Source organism: Crinia signifera, chromosome 9, assembly GCF_055691185.1.
Source record: "Crinia signifera chromosome 9, ASM5569118v1, whole genome shotgun sequence".
NCBI lineage: Eukaryota > Metazoa > Chordata > Amphibia > Anura > Myobatrachidae > Crinia > Crinia signifera.
In genome coordinates, this window is record NC_139225.1 from 26,007,116 (window position 1) to 26,026,795 (window position 19,680).

General features: G+C 49.3%; 1 protein-coding gene across 5 annotated transcripts in view; it reads left to right on the top strand.

The window, feature by feature from the left end:
* The window catches only part of SEC16A (SEC16 homolog A, endoplasmic reticulum export factor), a 40,459-nt gene that overhangs the window by 11,280 nt on the left and 9,499 nt on the right, over positions 1–19,680 (top strand). For 4 of the 5 annotated variants that reach the window (XM_083158611.1, XM_083158610.1, XM_083158612.1 and 1 more), the window contains 18 exons: positions 435–573; positions 2,384–2,626; positions 2,827–2,924; positions 6,288–6,369; positions 6,586–6,703; positions 6,946–7,057; positions 7,170–7,275; positions 7,351–7,491; positions 8,542–8,655; positions 8,748–8,940; positions 12,153–12,377; positions 12,552–12,637; positions 13,768–13,815; positions 14,093–14,239; positions 15,619–15,708; positions 16,764–16,823; positions 16,975–17,095; positions 17,209–17,346. In XM_083158611.1, the coding sequence (XP_083014737.1) occupies positions 435–573; positions 2,384–2,626; positions 2,827–2,924; positions 6,288–6,369; positions 6,586–6,703; positions 6,946–7,057; positions 7,170–7,275; positions 7,351–7,491; positions 8,542–8,655; positions 8,748–8,940; positions 12,153–12,377; positions 12,552–12,637; positions 13,768–13,815; positions 14,093–14,239; positions 15,619–15,708; positions 16,764–16,823; positions 16,975–17,095; positions 17,209–17,346 (2,261 nt within the window). The remainder of the gene's footprint in view (positions 1–434; positions 574–2,383; positions 2,627–2,826; positions 2,925–6,287; positions 6,370–6,585; positions 6,704–6,945; positions 7,058–7,169; positions 7,276–7,350; positions 7,492–8,541; positions 8,656–8,747; positions 8,941–12,152; positions 12,378–12,551; positions 12,638–13,767; positions 13,816–14,092; positions 14,240–15,618; positions 15,709–16,763; positions 16,824–16,974; positions 17,096–17,208; positions 17,347–19,680) is intronic. The other variant, XM_083158613.1, reaches the window with a different exon arrangement.

A 19,680-nucleotide genomic window follows, 5' to 3' on the forward strand; every position in this document is an offset into this window, starting at 1 on the left:
AATGTGTAATAATGGCCTGCCCTCCTCCCAGTGTTGCCAAGAGGTCTCTCTCTGTCTCTCTCTGTCTCTCTGTCTCTCTCTCTCTCTGTCTCTCTCTCTCTCTGTCTCTCTCTCTCTGTCTCTCTCTCTCTCTCTGTCTCTCTCTCTGTCTCTCTCTCTCTCTCTATATATATATATATATATATATATATATATATATATATATATATATATATATAATTTGACGGCCCCTATTCCCTGCCTATTAGGTCGTTAGGCCGATCCTGAAGCTATTCTACTACTGGATATGGTTGTATTTCTATAAGACTGTCCGAGGCCTCTGCAAAGACACTTCCATTCATCCCCAAATAATTCCATTAGACGAAGGGAACAGGTTAGAGTGAGAGGTCTCGGAAGGAACCGTACTGACGGGTGACTTTTCATTGTGTCCACAGGGATGAGACGCACAAGGTTGACGTCATAAATTTTGCACAAAATAAAGCCAAAGAGTGTTCTCAGAACGAGAGCCTAATCGACCAGGAATCTGCCCGTCTTCTGTGGGATTTCATTGTTCTACTGTGCAGACAGAACGGGGTAAGTATACCTGTGATTGCCCTGTGCCATAGCAAAGCCCCTACATGTGTGCGTGCTACACTCCCACCTTGTTTGCGGGTTGGGGTCCCAATCAGAAGATGCGTTTTCCATCATCATATCCACATCTTCGGCTGTTTTGGTAAGTGTCTGCTTAAGGTGCGTACACACGGCAGCGATATATCGCTCAGTATCCCGTGTGCATCAGTGACCAGAGATGGTCGCTGATGAAAAGGAAACTGCCGGGGGAGCCCGACAGTGGTAATCAGCTGGTTGCAGGAGCATGTTCTTGCGCCCAGCGATCACTACAGGGGAAAAAACCGGGAGCACGCACCCAGCGATATATCGCCGGTGCACACTCCCATCGCGGGCAATATGGTCGCTCAACGACCATATTGCCTGCGATATTGGCAAAAATCGCCCCCATGTGTACGCACCTTTTAGAACAGGCATGTCCAACGTTGGCCCTCCAGATGTTTTGAAACTACACATCCCAGCATGCTTTGCAATCGTTTTAGCCTTCTCTAATAGCAAAACTGTGGCAAAGCATGCTGGGATGTGTTTTGAAACTACACATCCCAGCATGCTTTGCAATAGTTTTAGCCTTCTCTAATAGCAAAACTGTGGCAAAGCATGCTGGGATGTGTAGTTTCACAACATCTGGAGGGCCAACGTTGGACATGCCTGTTTTAGAAGTAACCAGATCAGGTGGTTTCCAGCTTTATACACTGTTGGCATGGTTACTTCTGAAACAGTGCGAGAGGTTCTTAGTACTTCGTTCTAGACCCACTGATCACCGGTATCTGCGGTCACATGACAGATTCTTGTCTGATCTGTTTACTCTCCTTTTTCTCCAGTTTTATTTGGATTCAAAATGTAAGTGGTCTTTACCGGACATACTGATGTGGTACTGCCAAATTGTCCCTCACATTGGGGCAGATGTATTAAGCCTGGCGAAGAGATAAACTGGAGATAAAGTGGAAGGAGATAACGCACCAGCCAATCAACTTCCAACTGTCATATTTCAAACACTGCTGATTGGCTGGTGCATTATCTCCTTCCCCTTTATCTCCACTTTATCTCTTCGCCAGGCTTAATACATCTGCCCCACTGTGTCTTATTTATATCAAACATGTGCATCTTATTTGCGTAAATTAACTGTGGACAACAAAACTACTTTGCTACTTTAGATTACACTGATCACTTTGCAACATTTGTACATCTGTGTGCGACTGAGTCTGACTCTGCGTAAGTTTTGGTGTGATAGTTATGCTGGGTACACACTCTGCATTAACACCCCCACTGCCGTGCTGGCAGTGCGCCCGTACAAAGGGGCTTGGCCTAACTGAAAGGGACGTGTCCTCATGGGGACCCAGTTTCCACACACACACTTCTAGTTACGCCACTGGCCAAATCCATACATATTAAATACCGTTAAATTTCTAATCTATATGTATATAAAAGTCTAATTGCTCACCTCTGAGATGAAGTACCACCGGTGACCACTAGAGGCCACTCGACTCACCAAATTGCTCTTAACAAAGTAAAAGCAATTTTTGCAGAGACACTGTTAGGGACTGGGTGGAGAGTTTGTGGACTAAAAACTGTCACAGCTCAAAGTGAAAGTACAGTGCAGAAGCCGTCATTTTGACGGGCTTTTAATTAGTTTTCTATATTTATTGTCCAAGCAGATTTCCGTTATAGTCTTAACATGAAGTATCTGTTTTCTAGCTCCCTCGTGTGCTGAGATAATAGTTGATCATTTGTCCCCTGAACCGATCTGTGGCTCTTACGTTGTTTCTGTATTTTGTAGACTGTTGTAGGCACGGACATAGCGGAGCTGCTTCTGCAGGATCATAGAACGGTCTGGCTCCCCGGGAAATCTCCTAACGAAGCCAATCTGATCGATTTCAGCAACGAACCACAGGGTCAGCAGGAGGAGGAGTCAGGGGCTGCTCAGCTCTCTTTCCTCGCGGACATGTTACCCAACTCTGGGATTACTCTGGAGAAGGAGACTGAGCGCTTTAGAGAGCTGCTGCTTTTTGGCCGTAAGAAGGTAAATATTAACGCCACTGCCCTACGATGTTGGATCGGCATATGCCACGCGTCTCTTATATTTCATGTCCTTTCCTTGCTTGGCGTGATGCTGCGACATCTGATCCCTCTCCCAGCTGTGAATATTTAATGAGTTTGTATGTGAGCAGCTCTGCGGAGCGAATGTCTGTCTGTGTAATTGTCATCTTACACCTCTTACAGGATGCCCTGGAGTCTGCCATGAAGCACGGGCTGTGGGGCCACGCGCTGCTGCTCGCCAGCAAAATGGACAGCCGGACGCACGCACGTGTGATGACCAGGTAATCCTGCCTCTTGGGCTAACGTCTGGCTGTTCTTACTGATATGCTAGCTGCCCCAGCGTAGATCTGAGTTTCCAGCAGTGGTGGATTTCCCATCAGGCACAGCGTGCTCGCTTGTATGAGAGCCCAGTCCGACCCTCCTGATTGGATGGCATAGCGCTCAGTGTGTACCCAGCTTACTATGTACAGCTTTTTTTTTTTTTTTTTAAGCATTAGCTGAAGTACCCGGTGTTGTCTGGGTAGAAATCTATTAAGTGATCAGTGAGTTGGGACGTTACTGTCACCATTTTAAAAATCTTGTTAGCTCTTCCAACATACCCATGAGGTGGCCGCCCATATTTTTTTTTTAATGGGGTGTCGCCAGTTGCCCTAACCCCCAGTTTACAGGGTAGTTCAGAACAAACTACAGAGAAGGAATCTAGTGACTGCTTAGAGTCAGTTAGCAGAACTGTACAGGTGGCACACAGTACTTCTCCAGAGACGTGGTCAGGGCAGGTACAGGAGGCACACAGTACTTCTCCAGAGACGTAGCCGAGGTCGGGGCAGGTACAGGTGGCACACAGTACTTCTCCAGAGACGTGGTCGGGGCAGGTACAGGTGGCACACAGTACTTCTCCAGAGACGTGGTCAGGCAAGGTACAGGTGGCACACAGTACTTCCCCAGAGACGTAGCCGAGGTTGGGGCAGGCAGCAGGTTCAGGTGGCACACAGTACAGTACTTCTCCAGAGAAGTGGTCAGGGCAGGTACAGGTGGCACACAGTACTTCTCCAGAGACGTAGCTGAGGTCGGGGCAGGTACAGGTGGCACACAGTACTTCTCCAGAGACGTAGCTGAGGTCGGGGCAGGTACAGGTGGCACACAGTACTTCTCCAGAGACGTAGCTGAGGTCGGGGCAGGTACAGGTGGCACACAGTACTTCTCCAGAGACGTAGCCGAGGTCGGGGCAGGTACAGGTGGCACACAGTACTTCTCCAGAGACGTAGCTGAGGTCGGGCAGGTACAGGTGGCACACAGTACTTCTCCAGAGACGTAGCTGAGGTCGGGGCAGGTACACGTGGCACACAGTACTTCTCCAGAGACGTAGCCGAGGTCGGGGCAGGTACAGGTGGCACACAGTACTTCTCCAGAGACGTAGCCGAGGTCGGGGCAGGTACATGTGGCACACAGTACTTCTCCAGAGACGTAGCTGAGGTCGGGGCAGGTACAGGCAGCACACAGTACTTCTCCAGAGACATGGTCGGGGCAGGTACAGGTGGCACACAGTACTTCAGAGACGTAGCTGAGGTCGGGGCAGGTACAGGTGGCACACAGTACTTCTCCAGAGACGTAGCCGAGGTCGGGGAAGGCAGCTGGTGTGGCACACAGTACAGTACTTCTCCAGAGACGTAGCTGAGGTCGGGGAAGGCAGCTGGTGTGGCACACAGTACAGTACTTCTCCAGAGACGTAGCTGAGGTCGGGGCAGGTACAGGTGGCACACAGTACTTCTCCAGAGACGTAGCTGAGGTCGGGGCAGGTACAGGTGGCACACAGTACTTCTCCAGAGACGTAGCTGAGGTCGGGGCAGGTACAGGTGGCACACAGTACTTCTCCAGAGACGTAGCCGAGGTCGGGGAAGGCAGCTGGTGTGGCACACAGTACAGTACTTCTCCAGAGACGTAGCCGAGGTCGGGGAAGGCAGCTGGTGTGGCACACAGTACAGTACTTCTCCAGAGACGTAGCTGAGGTCGGGGCAGGTACAGGTGGCACACAGTACTTCTCCAGAGACGTAGCTGAGGTCGGGGCAGGTACAGGTGGCACACAGTACTTCTCCAGAGACGTGGTCGGGGCAGGTACAGGTGGCACACAGTACAGTACTTCTCCAGAGACGTAGCCGAGGTCGGGGCAGGTACAGGTGGCACACAGTACTTCTCAAGAGACGTAGCTGAGGTCGGGGCAGGTACAGGTGGCACACAGTACTTCTCCAGAGACGTAGCCGAGGTCGGGGCAGGTACAGGTGGCACACAGTACTTCTCCAGAGACGTAGCCGAGGTCGGGGCAGGTACATGTGGCACACAGTACTTCTCCAGAGACGTAGCTGAGGTCGGGGCAGGTACAGGCAGCACACAGTACTTCTCCAGAGACGTGGTCGGGGCAGGTACAGGTGGCACACAGTACTTCTCCAGAGACGTAGCTGAGGTCGGGGCAGGTACAGGTGGCACACAGTACTTCTCCAGAGACGTAGCCGAGGTCGGGGAAGGCAGCTGGTGTGGCACACAGTACAGTACTTCTCCAGAGACGTAGCCGAGGTCGGGGAAGGCAGCAGGTGTGGCACACAGTACAGTACTTCTCCAGAGACGTAGCCGAGGTCGGGGAAGGCAGCAGGTGTGGCACACAGTACAGTACTTCTCCAGAGATGTGGTCAGGGCAGGTACAGGTGGCACACAGTACTTCTCCAGAGACGTAGCTGAGGTCGGGGCAGGTACAGGTGGCACACAGTACTTCTCCAGAGACGTAGCCGAGGTCGGGGCAGGTACAGGTGGCACACAGTACTTCTCCAGAGACGTAGCCGAGGTCGGGGCAGGTACAGGTGGCACACAGTACTTCTCCAGAGACGTAGCCGAGGTCAGGGCAGGTACAGGCAGCACACAGTACAGTACTTCTCCAGAGACGTAGCCGAGGTCGGGGAAGGCAGCAGGTGGCGCACAGTACTTCTCCAGAGACGTAGCCGAGGTCGGGGAAGGCAGCAGGTGTGGCACACAGTACAGTACTTCTCCAGAGACGTGGTCGGGGAAGGCAGCAGGTGTGGCACACAGTACAGTACTTCTCCAGAGATGTAGCCAAGGTCGGGGCAGGTACAGGTGTTTTTCTAGTTATTGTTGTGCTGGTCGCCATCACCTGATCTAGTGTGCAGCTCCATTGGCTCGTTATGATACAAATTATCCCATTTAGGAAAACAAATTGTATGTCCTCAAAGTGGCTTTAGTCTAGGTCAGGAAGGGTATGGATCATTGGGTCACCAGCAAGTAGTTCGACGGGGTCATTAGGTCGACATGGGAGTTTTATTTCCCGAATGTCGACATGGACACTGAAACATAGCGCTGCGTCAGATGGCTTGCCATGCTTCGGGAACTGTGCTTTGCTACGCTTGGCACACTATTTTATTCTCCCACCACTCCCTAGTGGATGGTAGGGCATGAAATACCGCCTGTCGGCACATATTGGCTCAAAAACCTGAAAAAAACCATGTCGACCTTGCGGCTGGTGACCCAATGACAGTATCTCAGCAGGAATTGGCTCTTTACAAAACTTTGCATCCTTCAGTGAAGCTTTCAGTCACAATGCCACTAAATGTTATTTCTGTGTTTTGTGTCTGGTAATGTAGGTTTGCCAACAGTCTCCCAATTAACGATCCCCTACAGACTGTTTATCAGCTTCTGTCTGGAAGGATGCCGGCGGCAGCCACGGTGAGTGTCTGTATCTTGTGTGCTTAGGCTCAGCTGTGTCTCCTACTCCTCACAGTGTTCCTGTACTCTGGTTCTGCCCGCAGAGGAGAATGTATGTATCCTATAAGCCAGGGCTCCCCTCCTGCTGTAGGTTCAGTTGACCGTGTTTTGGCTTTGAGACGTTGCAGCAGGTTGTCAGAAACTTGATTAAGTTAAATGTCCTTTTTTTTCTGACAGTGTTGCGGAGATGAGAAATGGGGCGACTGGAGACCTCATCTTGCCATGGTGCTGTCTAATATAACCAACAATGTTGACGTACCAGCCAGGACCATTACTACAATGGGAGACACGTTGGGTAAGTATGGCCAAGACTGGAGGGGCCATGGTCTCCTGAAATTACTTGGTAATGTTGGGTAGCAGGTCGGAAAAAGTGTACTGGGTCTTCAGAGAAGGGAATGATTGTTTTCTGCAACAGTAAAGAGCGTGGTCATGAGCCTTTAATAATGATCCTTTTATATAAGCGATACCTTCTGCCCCCTGCTAGCCTGTACCGGATAGTCTCCATGGTGATTAATGTTCTCTGTGTACCTCCCTCAGCTTCCAGGGGACTCTTGGATGCTGCGCACTTCTGCTATATAATGGCTCAGGTTGGTTTTGGAGTGTACACCAAGAAAATCACCAAGCTCGTCCTGATTGGCTCCAACCACAGGTGAGGGACTCATTCTCATGTTCCTGGGCCAAAAACTCTGTCCTCTGCTTTGTGTGTCCCCTCTGATGTAGCGGAATCCATATTGTTCCTTACCTGGTTTTGTCTCCCGCAGTCTTCCCTTTGCAAAGTTTGCCACGAATGAGGCCATCTGGAGAACGGAGGCCTACGAGTATGCCCAGTCCCTCGGTGCCCAGACCATCTCCCTCCCCAATATTCAGGTAGGTAACGCTCCTATTCGGCTCCCGGCTGGATGTCATTCTGTAGAATAACCCGTCTTCCTGTCTCTTCTGCAGGTTTTCAAGTTTATTTATGCCTGTCGGTTGGCTGAGCACGGCCTGTCCGCCCAGGCGTTCCACTACTGTGAGGTCATCTCCAAGACCATCCTGAGGCATCCGTCTTACTACTCCCCCGTACTGATCGGCCAACTGCTGGAGGTGATTATACGCAACCCAAAGGGCTGCTGTTCAGTGCCATAAACTAATGCTCAAACGGGAAACAAATGGCATACAGCTAGCAAGACGGGCTCTAACGGCATCCTCCTAACCCTAAGTACACCCACTAGTGTCTAAACCCCCTCCTTTCCCTGGCCACCCATTTGTTAGGCCTGAATACTTACCGTACAGGATCCTGGCTGTTGGTATTCTGACGTCTGGATCATAATGTATTCGGATTCCAGCTCTGGTCATTTAAAGGTAGTCCTGACCATTGGTGGGGTGACTGCATTGTGCAGCTTGTCCTTTCACTGCAGCATAGTGATGTCATTGTCTTGTGAATATATTGTTATACAGGTTGAGTATCTGTTAACCTAAATTCTTGGGACCACAAACATTTTGGATAAGGGATTTTTACGGATTCCCCCCCCCATACTTAACTGGTCCCAGGGGTGTATTGTGTGGGTGCGCCGGTGAAGTCAGCGGCGCACTGCACCCCTGGGACCAGAGATGTCGCTGAAGAAGATCCTGAAGGCTGCTATGGACATTGGGGGACAGGGTAAGTATGGAAAAAAAGGGACGGGGGGAAGAAACAAACAAAAAAAAAATATTCGGAAAAACCGCGGTTTTTGGAATACACGGATAAGGGGTTGTGAACGCTCTGAATCCTATTGCTGTTTCGCTGTCCTGTATTAAAAACCAGATTCCTGCCTTTTTGCTGGTCCTTGCCCCTTGTATGAGGAAAGTGGTGGCTCCTACTGGCTGTCCTGAAGGCTAGAGGAAGCGTACCGGGTGGCCAGAGCCCAAACGCAGACCCTGTTATACACTGCCACCAGTGTTACTGAAACTAAGATCTTGCCTCTCATAGAAGACATGGGCCTTTATGTAACTAGAGTCCGGTCAGGAGGAGATATGTCTAACCTTAATCTAATGCAGGGGTAATATTCATAAATGACAGCACGGTGCAACCAATAAATGAAAGTCCCTTGCCGCTGCATGGAGATGAGTTTTCTCTGCCAATGATCCTGGAGTAATACTCATCCTCTCCCGCAGGTGGCCTCGCACTTGAGATTCTTCGACCCTCAGTTGAAAGAGAAACCAGAGCAGGAATTATTCATAGAACCACCGTGGCTGCTCAGACTCCGCCACTTGGACATGCAGGTCAAGGTATGAAGCCCCCCTCCCCAGCATGCGCGGTGCATAAGCGCTTGGATGTGGATATGTTGATGCTTATATATTTGCACAATTCTCCCTTTCAGCAAGGAACTGTGGTGTACAGCACCGGCAGGACCACCCCACAGCAGTACGCCTGCAGCACGCCCAGCTCAGAACATGACCACGTCATGCAGTCCGATGCTATGGCTGCTCCTCACGACATGCCAGCTAATACAGACAACCCACTGCTAGCGAATATGCCGCCAGCTATCCAGGGGGTGCAGCTGGCACTGCCAGGTAAGGGACCCATCCATATTATCACAATGACAGCTGGCGGGTGGCATTGTCTCCTATGTGTGTGGTGAACATAACCTAGAATGTGAAGACAGATAAGGGTATGCGACCATTAGGTCGTCCACTATTGATCGACAGTCAAAAGATTGACACATGAAAAAAAGGTAGACATGAGGTTTTTTTTTTTTTTAATGATATTTTTTTTTAAAGCGACTTGTTCATACTTTTCCATCCCAATGGGCATAGAGGGAGAATATAATTGGGTGCCGGAAACATGGTTTAGCGGATGCGGTACACTTATGGGGTTTTCCATGTCGGCAGACACCTTTTTCCATGTTTGCTTAATGCATGTCGTTCTTTAAACCTTGTCGACCTAATGCAAGTCACTGTTGACCTAATAACCCATCCCCCAGATAAGAACCACTTGGCCCATCTTCTCTGCCCCCCCCCCCCCTTTTTTTTTTAAACCTCATTCTAACCTCAAACGCTTGATACTTGGTTCTATGTAAATATGTCTTATGCCTATTTAATGCATGTTTAAATTGCTCTACTGTCTTAGCCTCTACCACCTCTGACAGGAGGCTATTCCACGTATCCACTACCCCCCCTCCCTCCAGTGTCTGTGTTCTTTATGTTCTAATGCTTCACTTTATTTGTATCAGTCTCTATCATGTCCCCCCTTTCCCTTCTCTGCTCCTGAATATACATATTGAGATTTCATAGTCTTTCCTGGTAAGTTTTGTAGGTACTTCTTTACTTTCACGGCGCCACTAGATTAGATATCGCGGTCATCGCGGGCATTGAATGCACTAAAAAATCGGGTGCGACGCGATGCCCGCGATTACCCATAGGGACCAATGTTAAATTTCTCAATTGACACGATTTTTATGTTCAATGCCTCAATTGACACGATTTTTCCATAGGAATCAATGTTAAATGGCCCACAGAGGCCAAATAGCCACCCTGAAGTGTGAAATGGCCCCCACAATTGTTAACGCCACCCCACGATCAACGTGAACCCGAAGCGTGGCGAGCGCAGCGAGCCCGCGAGGGGCGGCGGTACGCGTCCTCCGACCTTTTCATACCCCCACTATCCACGTCGGCGTGGAGTTGAGAATAGAATAGTGTGGCGAGCGCAGCGAGCCACCGAGCCCGAAGCGTGGCGAGCGCAGTGAGCCCCGCGAGGGGACGAGGATACCTGTGAAGCCCGCGAAGGGACGCGTTTACCTGTGAAGGTATCCGCGTCCCCTCGCGGGGCTCGCTGCGCTCGCCACGCTTCGGGCTCGGTGGCTCGCTGCACTCGCCACACTATTCTATTCTCAACTCCACGCCGACGTGGATAGTGGGGGTATGAAAAGGTCGGAGGACGCGTACCGCCGCCCCTCGCGGGCACGCCACGCTTCGGATTCACGTTGATCGTGGGGTGGCGTTAACAATTGTGGGGGCCATTTCACACTTCAGGGTGGCTATTTGGCCTCTGTGGGCCATTTAACATTGTTTCCTATGGAAAAATCGTGTCAATTGAGGCATTGAACAGTAAAATCGGGTCAATTGAGAAATTTACCATTGGTCCCTATGGGAAATCGCGGGCATCGCGTCGCACCCGATTTTTAGTGCATTCAATGGCCGCGATGCCCGCGATTTCTAGTGGCGCCGTGAAAGTACAGAAGTACCGTTTTGTATTGTAGGCCATGCACTATTTTAGTTGCCCTTCTTTGTATAGTCTGTAATGTATTTATATCCTTCTGGAGATATGGCCTCCAGAACTGAACACAGTACTCTAGATGAGGTCGTACCAATGACCTATACAGTGGCATTATTACTTCTTTCTACTGCTGATACCTCTCCCTATGCAACCAAGCATCTGACTTGCCTTCTTCATTGCTTTGTTACATTGTCTACCTGGCTTTTAAATTGCCTGAAATAGTGACTCCTAGATCCCTTTCCCCCTCTGCAGCTCCCATTGGGTATGGGTCATTCAGGGTCTACACCTGAAATAGGTCGACAGGGTTGGTAGGTTGACACAAGCATTTGTTCAACAATGGCATTGTTAACAGTCAAACGGTCAACATAGTCTATGGCCAGTATTCAATGCCGGTGCGAGCGGCCGGCGAGGGGGTTAAACTGCGAGGATCACAGAAAACCAGTGATCCTCGCAGTTTAACCCCCGCGCCGGCCGCTCACACTATGCACCGTTCCGGGGGAATCCTCGCAGTCACAGAACTGCGAGGATTCCCCTAAACTGCGAGAGCCGAGGCTAGTGCAGCAAACTCGCTGTAATTAGCCTCGGCTCTCGCAGCTTTTGGAGGCACATTCTCAAATTCCCCCTCGCTCAAAAAACGGAGCGAGGGGGAATTTGCGAATGAGGGGGGGTCAGTTGAATACTGACAGGGTGAGCGGTGACTGCGAGCAAAAAGTCCTGCTCGCAGTCACCGCTCGCCCACGGCATTGAATATATGCCTAAGTGTACAGCGTCCCCTCACATGGCTATCTACGTCCACCATGCTTCAGCCTTGCTGTACTCGGCACACTATTTTATACTCCCACCACGCCGTAATGGATAGTTGTCAGCTCAAAAAAGTGAAAAATTCATGTCGACCTTCCAGCCCTGTCAACCTTCGGTGGTTGACCCAATGCATGTCGACCTAGTGACCGTAGTATTATTTTGGCCCATAGAAATTATATAAATTGGCTCTCCGACTTGCATCCTGTTTAACTTGAACAGGACTTTAATATTGACTCCTCCCCCTTGTTCCGTAGTCCCTTGAGTGACAAGAACTTAATTACTAATGTGCTTTCCGTCTGTTTTGGCGACCGATTCCTCCTAAATTAATGAACATTTTGGCTGGTGTCAGTGTTCCTGGCAGCTGAGCGTTTCCCTACAGCTGGTCTTGCATATTATGTAGATTCTCTTATAATAAGATTTACCCTGCATATAAGTTACCGCTTACAGTAAACCTTGGGTATTCGCATTGGTGCGCTGAGCTCATTATCTGCATTGTTAGTGGGTGCTGTCATGTCGGTGAACCTCCGCAGATTAACCCTGCACTCTGGTGGCACAGCTCCCCCCAGTGGCCGCACTGTTGGTTTGCGTTTAGAAACCAATGCCTTTTTTATAAGCAGTTTCACTCCTGGTGCCACCTGTGTTCTATCCATGAAGAGCGGCTCTGAGATTAATTAATCATGGCTTTCTTGTCACCATCTGCTTTTTGTAGGTCCTGATAGCACGCCCTCTCTTTATCAGCATCCTGCAGTTAGCGAGCCATCATACCCCGGCACTGCCCAGAACGTTGTACCCTCGCCGCCAGTGTCTGGGCCTGCATTCGTTCCCTATAGCAGTGAACCGATGCCCATGTACACCCCAGCTCCCATGGAGCCTCTGCCCACCCTGCCACAGCCCACGGACTTTGCACCCCAGGAGCAGTGGAACCAGGAGTCAGGTGAGCTTAACGTTTCACTATTGGACTATGGTACGTGTACAAGCTTATGTGATCGCTGTATTGGCCGGATCAGCATGCGCGGTGCTACAACCCTACAGAATATCCGATGTCACAGCTCTGTCAGCTTGTCACACATTGGTATTTGTGTCATTGTGTGTTTGTCTCCTCCTTAAGCCTTACAAAGACCACCGCAGAATTCCCCCACCAGAACCATCCCTTGTGACAGCGGGTTCGACTTCTATGGAGAAATGGCGAAAATGGTGGGTGGTTGTTACTTTTGTTTTTCATTGTTCTAAATGGAATAAGGATGTATCTGCTTCTGCGGCTTCTAATGGTCTGCGAAACGGAGTTAAGATAGTATGGAGTAAATGTACTAATGCGCCCTACATACTGGTCTTGTAAGATCGCTTAGAAAACGTCCGGAGATCGAGTTCTAATGAAGATGGCGCATTGCCCACAAATTCTACTTGTGTTACTATTTAGCGCCTTCTAGAAGAGAGGATAATAGAATCAGATTCGTTGCTATGGGCAACAGCCACTCTTCAAAATAAATCCCATCTCAGTAAATTTACCCCGAAGTCCGATAAGGCTTTGATGGAAAAAATCAGACCATTATTGCACCTGGCAGATGCTGACAGTTATCTGCACAGAGCCTCATATTAAACCAGGGGTCAGATGTATCAAACTTCAAAAAGTAAAGTGAGTGATAAACAGCCAGCCAATCAGCTCCTACCTGTCATGTTACAGGCTGGGTTTGAAAAATGACAGGTAGGCGCTGATTGGTTATCACTTTTTCCATTTTATCACTTTTTGAAACTTGATACATCTTTGTCCCAGGTTCCGTTTCTGCGGCTTTGTGGGCTACACGCTGTTAGTGCCTCGGGTTCTGGGTTCCAGTGTAATCGGACAATCCTCTAGACTAAGGGAAGTCACCACGCTGCCCTCCAGATGCTGTGGAACTACACTTCCCAGTGTGTCCTGCCACAGATTAGCATGCTCCAATAGCGAAACTGCTGAGATGTGTAGTTCCACAGACACTAGTGAGCCGCATGTTGTATACTCCTTCTTCTCTCTAGGTTATTGCTTCTCAAGCTCTGTCCTCAGTGCACACTAACAGTCCAGCTCTTAGGGATCTCCATACTTGGATGCAGGTGACCTTATTGCTACATCAGTTATTTTCATTGTCATCTGTGATCAGGGATGGAGATCCTTATCACTATTCTGTCATGGCCCTAAGACTTATCAATGCTGGAGATCTCCATGGCTGTGGGTCAGCCGGACAGTCTAATACTCTTGCTGTATATTGCCCATCACTTGGTATAAGCTGTGCCAGGTTGTTCTGATCAGTGAGCTGCCCAGTAACCTCTTACTCTGCCTTCCCTTCCCATAGGCTCCTGGGCAGAGATCTCGGACGGTCTCCCAGTCCTCTTCCCACATGGTGAGTTGTTTGGTGTGCGGCCAATTTGGGTTCTTGTATGTTGTACTTACCCCCTTAATTCCTCCAATGTCGGCAGTGCGGCCACCTTTGACTCAGGACCCCTGGAGGTCAGGTGGCCTTTAGACAGATGATCTAGGGACTGTGTGGACTATTTGCAGGGCCTGAAATGCGGATTTCTGTCAACATGTATGTTGATAGACCATTGTATCGGTGCTGCTGCGTGGTTTAGTCTGTGTGTCCTCTAGTCTGCTAACCATTGTTATCTTTCTGTCGGCAGAGACGGACTCGGACCACTTCAGAGTCCTCCACCCACTCCGTAGGGTCGACCAGGAGGAGCTCGATAGGGATGCAGCCCTCGCCGCCTCCCCCTGCCATCCCAGAAATGGACAAGAAAGAGCCAAAGGCCAACAGTTCATCCCAAGGGGTAAGTGGTGTCCTGATTCCCATGATATGCTGTTACTGCACCATTTACTCATGTGGCACAATGCTGTGCTATTACTGGGACAGCTGGACTTGGGTACAAGCTTTCTAGCGCCTGACACAGGGTGTTGGTGACCTAGCGGAAGAGGAGCTACTTCACATGTGGTGGTAAAACTTTATAGCAGAGCTGATGCCGCTTGGACAGATCTGAGTTATACCATCCTCTGTTCAGTATATGACCCCATTTTCTCTCACAGCCAGGAATTCTATCTTCCCTAACAGACACTGCTGGCTGGAAGGTCCGGCTCTAGGACGGCAACCTTTCTTGGCTTCCGATGGGATAAGGTCTTCTTCCTGCCACATGGTCGCTGCTTCTCAGGGCGCACCGTCAGAAGTTACTGCCCAGGCAGCCATTACAAAGACATTCTTTTTATATTTGACTGATTTAAACATCTGTCATTTACGGAGTCTATGGAAATGTCCTTTTTTGTAACATTCTTCCAATTCTTTTTAACATTGGGCTTAATTCCGGTTGGATCGCAGAAGCGATCTGCAGCGCAGTTCCTGATCACATTGTTAAACTGCGATCGCCTCTACCATAATGACAGGCACTTGTAGGGAGGGCAGGGGCGGCCATCATTACCGAAAACGTGACGGTGTGTCCCCAGTTTTCAGGGAGTGGACAGACCAAAGACTACATCAGGAGGCGCAGTTTTCTTGGCAGGCCTATAGTCTTATTCATCCTGGGAGAGGTTCCTGCGGCTGAGGTCATAGCACTTGCGTGCCTCCATCAGTAGAAACACCCATTGGAACTGCGTCTGGTTCCTACCGTGTGGTTCTACAATCATTGGTTGTGTGATCACCTGTTCACATTGATTAATATGGTATTTGGAGGGCCATGGGGGTGACTTCTCCAAACTAGCAGAAGCCGAATATGACACCAAGGACTATGACCTCATCCACTTTATACAGCGTAATTGCAGTTATGGCCTTTACGCTATGAATAGGGCGACCAACTGCATTGGAAGAGTGGACCAGGCCCTGCACTACTAGTAGGCCCACCTATTGCATTGGACGAGGCGACCATGAACCAGGCCCTGCACTAGACCCACTAGAATTGCCGTTTCTTTGGTACTTCTGTGCACATAAGAAGGCAGCCTCCATTAGAATGCAGTCACCAGTGACCTATCTAATGATGTGAGGTAAATTGGCCCCACCCACAAAATGGCTTCCTCCCCCATGTCTGCACAGCAGAGCCTTGCAACGGATCGGAGCGCAGAATGAGTCTCTGGAGCTTCCCTGTGAATGAAAGCGGCCATTGTGTGACATTCTGGTTGTAGCTGTGCGCTGCTGACACTTGTCTCTCTTCACGCTGTTTTGTAGAGCGGGAGAAGTTGGTTTCCCCTGAAAATTGGGTGGCTGATGGGAAAAGGAAAGAACGAAGCTCACTTACCAGATGACAGGAATAAATCTGTAAGCACAATGGCTGTCAGCAACTTGTGTCTGTCTCTCCTAGAGCCAAGGCTGTCTGGCTACAGGTCCTCCCTGTACCCTCCTGTCCCTGTCTTTATTTTTATTTTTTTTAGAGCGCCAACCTTAGGCTAGCTACTTTTTCTGATGCTGCTTTCTATACAACAGGCTGTGTTATTGTATGTTATACATACGTTCCCCTTCATTGCATGTGCTTCTGCTCTTAGCTAATTCCGTTAAAGCGCTATGGTGTATGCAGGCGATCCAGAGGTGTCCACATACATTGATCCTCCATGCGATACAATTAGCCTCCTACATAACCCGTGAGCTCTGTGCGACTCTGTAGAGCTGAGCATCTTTTTTTTTTTTTTTTTTTTTGCAGCTTTTCCATTTAAATAGAATCTTATTTGCAAAACAGAGCAAATATTATGCACAAGCAGCTGCTACTGATTAAAATCGTGTGGCATGTCTATTCAGTGTGGCTGTAATTGCAGTGTAACTTATGCAGAGAAAGCGGCAGTCTCTCACTAGATATAGGCATGCCTCATATCATTTTAATCAGCAGGAGGTGCTTGTGCATCCTCGCTTTTGCGACTAGAAGGTCATTGCCCTATGCTTACATGCTGACTTCACTCGCTCTTTCCATGTAAGTTCCTAGGACCGTTGAATGTGACTTTTTAATTGTGCTGCTCCCTTTATGTCGGAAGCAGCAGGCACTTCATAGGTGTGTGTGTGTGTGGGTATTATATGATTTCTGAAGCACTGCGAGGGTCCCAGAATTGGACAGGGCTGCTGTTCTAGTGCTTGGCTGCTTCATACTGCCTGCTGGCGTTTCCCTGCGCTCACTGCTTTGCAAAACATACTCGTCATATTATACCTGACACCAAGTGACATTCACAGGAATTTGCATTCATTTAGACATTGCTTTACCCATGGTTCACCACTAGGAGTCAGGCTATATAATTAATGCTTAGCTTGCCATGCTTTCTACAGGCAGAGCTTTGCACTTGGCGGTTTCCAGGTCACATGGTAACGTCCGGTGCGTGTCTGTTTTGCAGATTGTGTGGGATGAGCAAAAACAGCGCTGGATTAACCTGGACGAGCCCGAGGGAGAGGAAGTGAGTAGACCGTAGATCTCTGCAGCTATGCTGAAATATGCAGTTCCTCCTTGTCATTGCTGACATTGGGGGGGGGGGAAGAGAAGAGAACGCATCAATGTTCTTAAGGTCCTCTAAGCCCTGACTGCTGCTTCTTTTCCCGTTTCCCCAGAACAAGGTCCTACCTCCGCCTCCATCAGGAATGCCCAAAAGACCGCAGACCTTACCACCTGGCCCAGGCGGAATGAACGCTCCCCCGAACCCCAACGTCAACATGTTCTCCATAAGAGCAGGTAATCCAATTCTTCTCATTCCAACTTCCTGCGTCCAATGAAAGACGGTATAAGGTGCGTCCCTGCCCATACGTATTGCTAAACACACCAACTTTTTTCTACCCTTTTCGCAGGAGCCCCGAGAGGTCGTTATGTGGATGTGTTAAATCCTGGTGGCACCAAGCCCACCAACTCTGTGCCACCGCCGGCCGATCTGTTTGCTCCATTGGCCCCAATGCCGATCCCTGCTAACCTCTTTGTTCCTAACTCAGGTGCGTACCGCTGTAATGCCGTGCTGAGCTGCTCGTCCTGGTAAGCAATAGCTGCCCAATTAGTTCACACTCGCTGTAAGGGGAGCTTCACAGAGGACATGGTTTACTGCACCCATCAGCGACATTCACATCAACTTCTCATTTTGGAGTAAATTTACTAAAATTTGAGTTCTATTAAAGATGGTATGTTGCCGATAGCAACCAATGAGATTCTATTATCTTCTAGAAGGTGCAAAATAAAGAAGAATCTGGTTGCTGTGGACAACATCCCATCTTCAGTAGAACTGCCATTATTAAATGTACCCCTTTGTATTCCCAGCTTAACTGCTTCAGTTGAAATGACTGCACCTGAAGCCTCATAAATGAATACATTTGGCCAGTAGATGGCAGTAGTACTCTATATAAATGTGAGGGTTAGGCACTGTGCACATATTTAGTTGCTATAGTTACAGTACAGTAGAACAAAGACCTGCCTAACCATTTCATTCTATTTCGAAGTAGTTTTAATATATATGAATTCATTTCTGATGTCTAGATTCTGAGGGTTATCCAGACCAGGTTGAACGGCGGTGATTTCACCGGCTGGGTGATAATCGATAGACTGCGCATAGACTTCCTGTGATGAAATCCTGCTCCTTTTTTATTGCTAGTGGTACGCAAGTCGATAGGAAGCCGGTGTTTTGTGGGTGCCAATCGACCAGTAAGTGTGAGTGTCAGGGAAACGGCAGGCCATGCCCAGTTGTTTGAGGGGAAGTCATGTGATGTCGGCCCTGATCAGCCTGTGACTATCGCAGCCGCCGAGTAAGCCCTGGGCTATGCACAGACTGCACACACTGGTTATCCATTCCATGGTGAGGGGCGTGGCCAGGTGTGTGAGGGGAAGTCATGTGACATATCAGCTCCTCCCCTGATCAGACTGTTTCTATCGCAGCCGCTGAGTAAGCCCTGGGCTATGCACAGACTGCACACACTGGGGAATCATTCCATGGGGAGCAGCTTGTGAAAGGATTTTCTGGTAATCACCAATCCACCTAATTTTATGAAAGCCGAGCTGAGCAATGAGGCGGGATTTCACTCTTGTTGAGCGCTGTATACCTGATCGCAGGGCCCTGCATTTTAACAAAGAAGCAATCCGGTCTGAATAACCCCCGTGGTCAGGGGATGGGAAAACCGTTATCTCGGTCTGAGTAAACAAGGGATCACACACCGTTATAGGAACTACACACGTAGCGATGTCAGGCCATCTGAGCGAGCTCACTACATTGCACAGAAAATGCCCCTACGTCGCACGGTGTGTGGGGGCATAGCGTTATAGCCAGATGTATCAAGCTTCAAAAAGTGATTAGTGGTGAGTGATAAACAACCAGCCAATCAGCTCCTACCTGCCATGTTACAGGCTGGGTTTGAAAAAAGACAGATAGCAGCTGATTGTTTATCATTCTTCACTTTTTGAAACTTGACAAGTCTGCCCCTGAGTGATCTAGCATCGCTCAGAACGCTTAGCAGGGTCGCTAGGTGTGTCAGGCCCATTATAATTAATAATCTGATAGCACAGTGATGATGTTTAAATGCTTACATACAAAGGAAGAAAAATAGTATAAATAAATACTATTTTAGGTCTATTTACAATATGCATTTGGTGTGGCCCCATCTATTGCCCAGCATAAGGTGTAATGTGCATTATGGGGTTATGTTTTTATTGGGGTCTGGATGATTGGTCGACACCATGTGGTTAAAAGGTCGACATTAGGTTTTTTTTTTTTTTACTTCTCCATAATTCACCTTCCACGTCGGCCATGATTGGAAACTGTAAAGTGTTCCGTACTCTGTGCGGCACATTGTGGGAAGCGGTAAAGTGGTCCGGGCTCTGTGCAGCACATTGTGGGAAGCGGTAAAGTGGTCCCGGCTCTGTGCGGCACATTGTGGGAAGCGGTAAAGTGTTCCCGACTCTGTGCGGCACATTGTGGGAAGCGGTAAAGTGGTCCGGGCTCTGTGCGGCACATAGTGGGAAGCGGTAAAGTGGTCCGGGCTCTCTGCGGCACATTGTGGGAAGCAGTAAAGTGTTCCCGACTCTGTGCGGCACATTGTGGGAAGCGGTAAAGTGTTCCAGACTCTGTGCGGCACATTGTGGGAAGCGGTAAAGTGGTCCGGGCTCTGTGCGGCACATTGTGGGAAGTGGTAAAGTGTTCCTGACTCTGAGCGGCACATTGTGGGAAGCGGTAAAGTGGTCCAGGCTCTGCTGCACATTGCGGGAAGCGGTAAAGTGTTCCTGACTCTGAGCGGCACATTGTGGGAAGCGGTAAAGTGGTCCGGGCTCTGTGCGGCACATTGTTG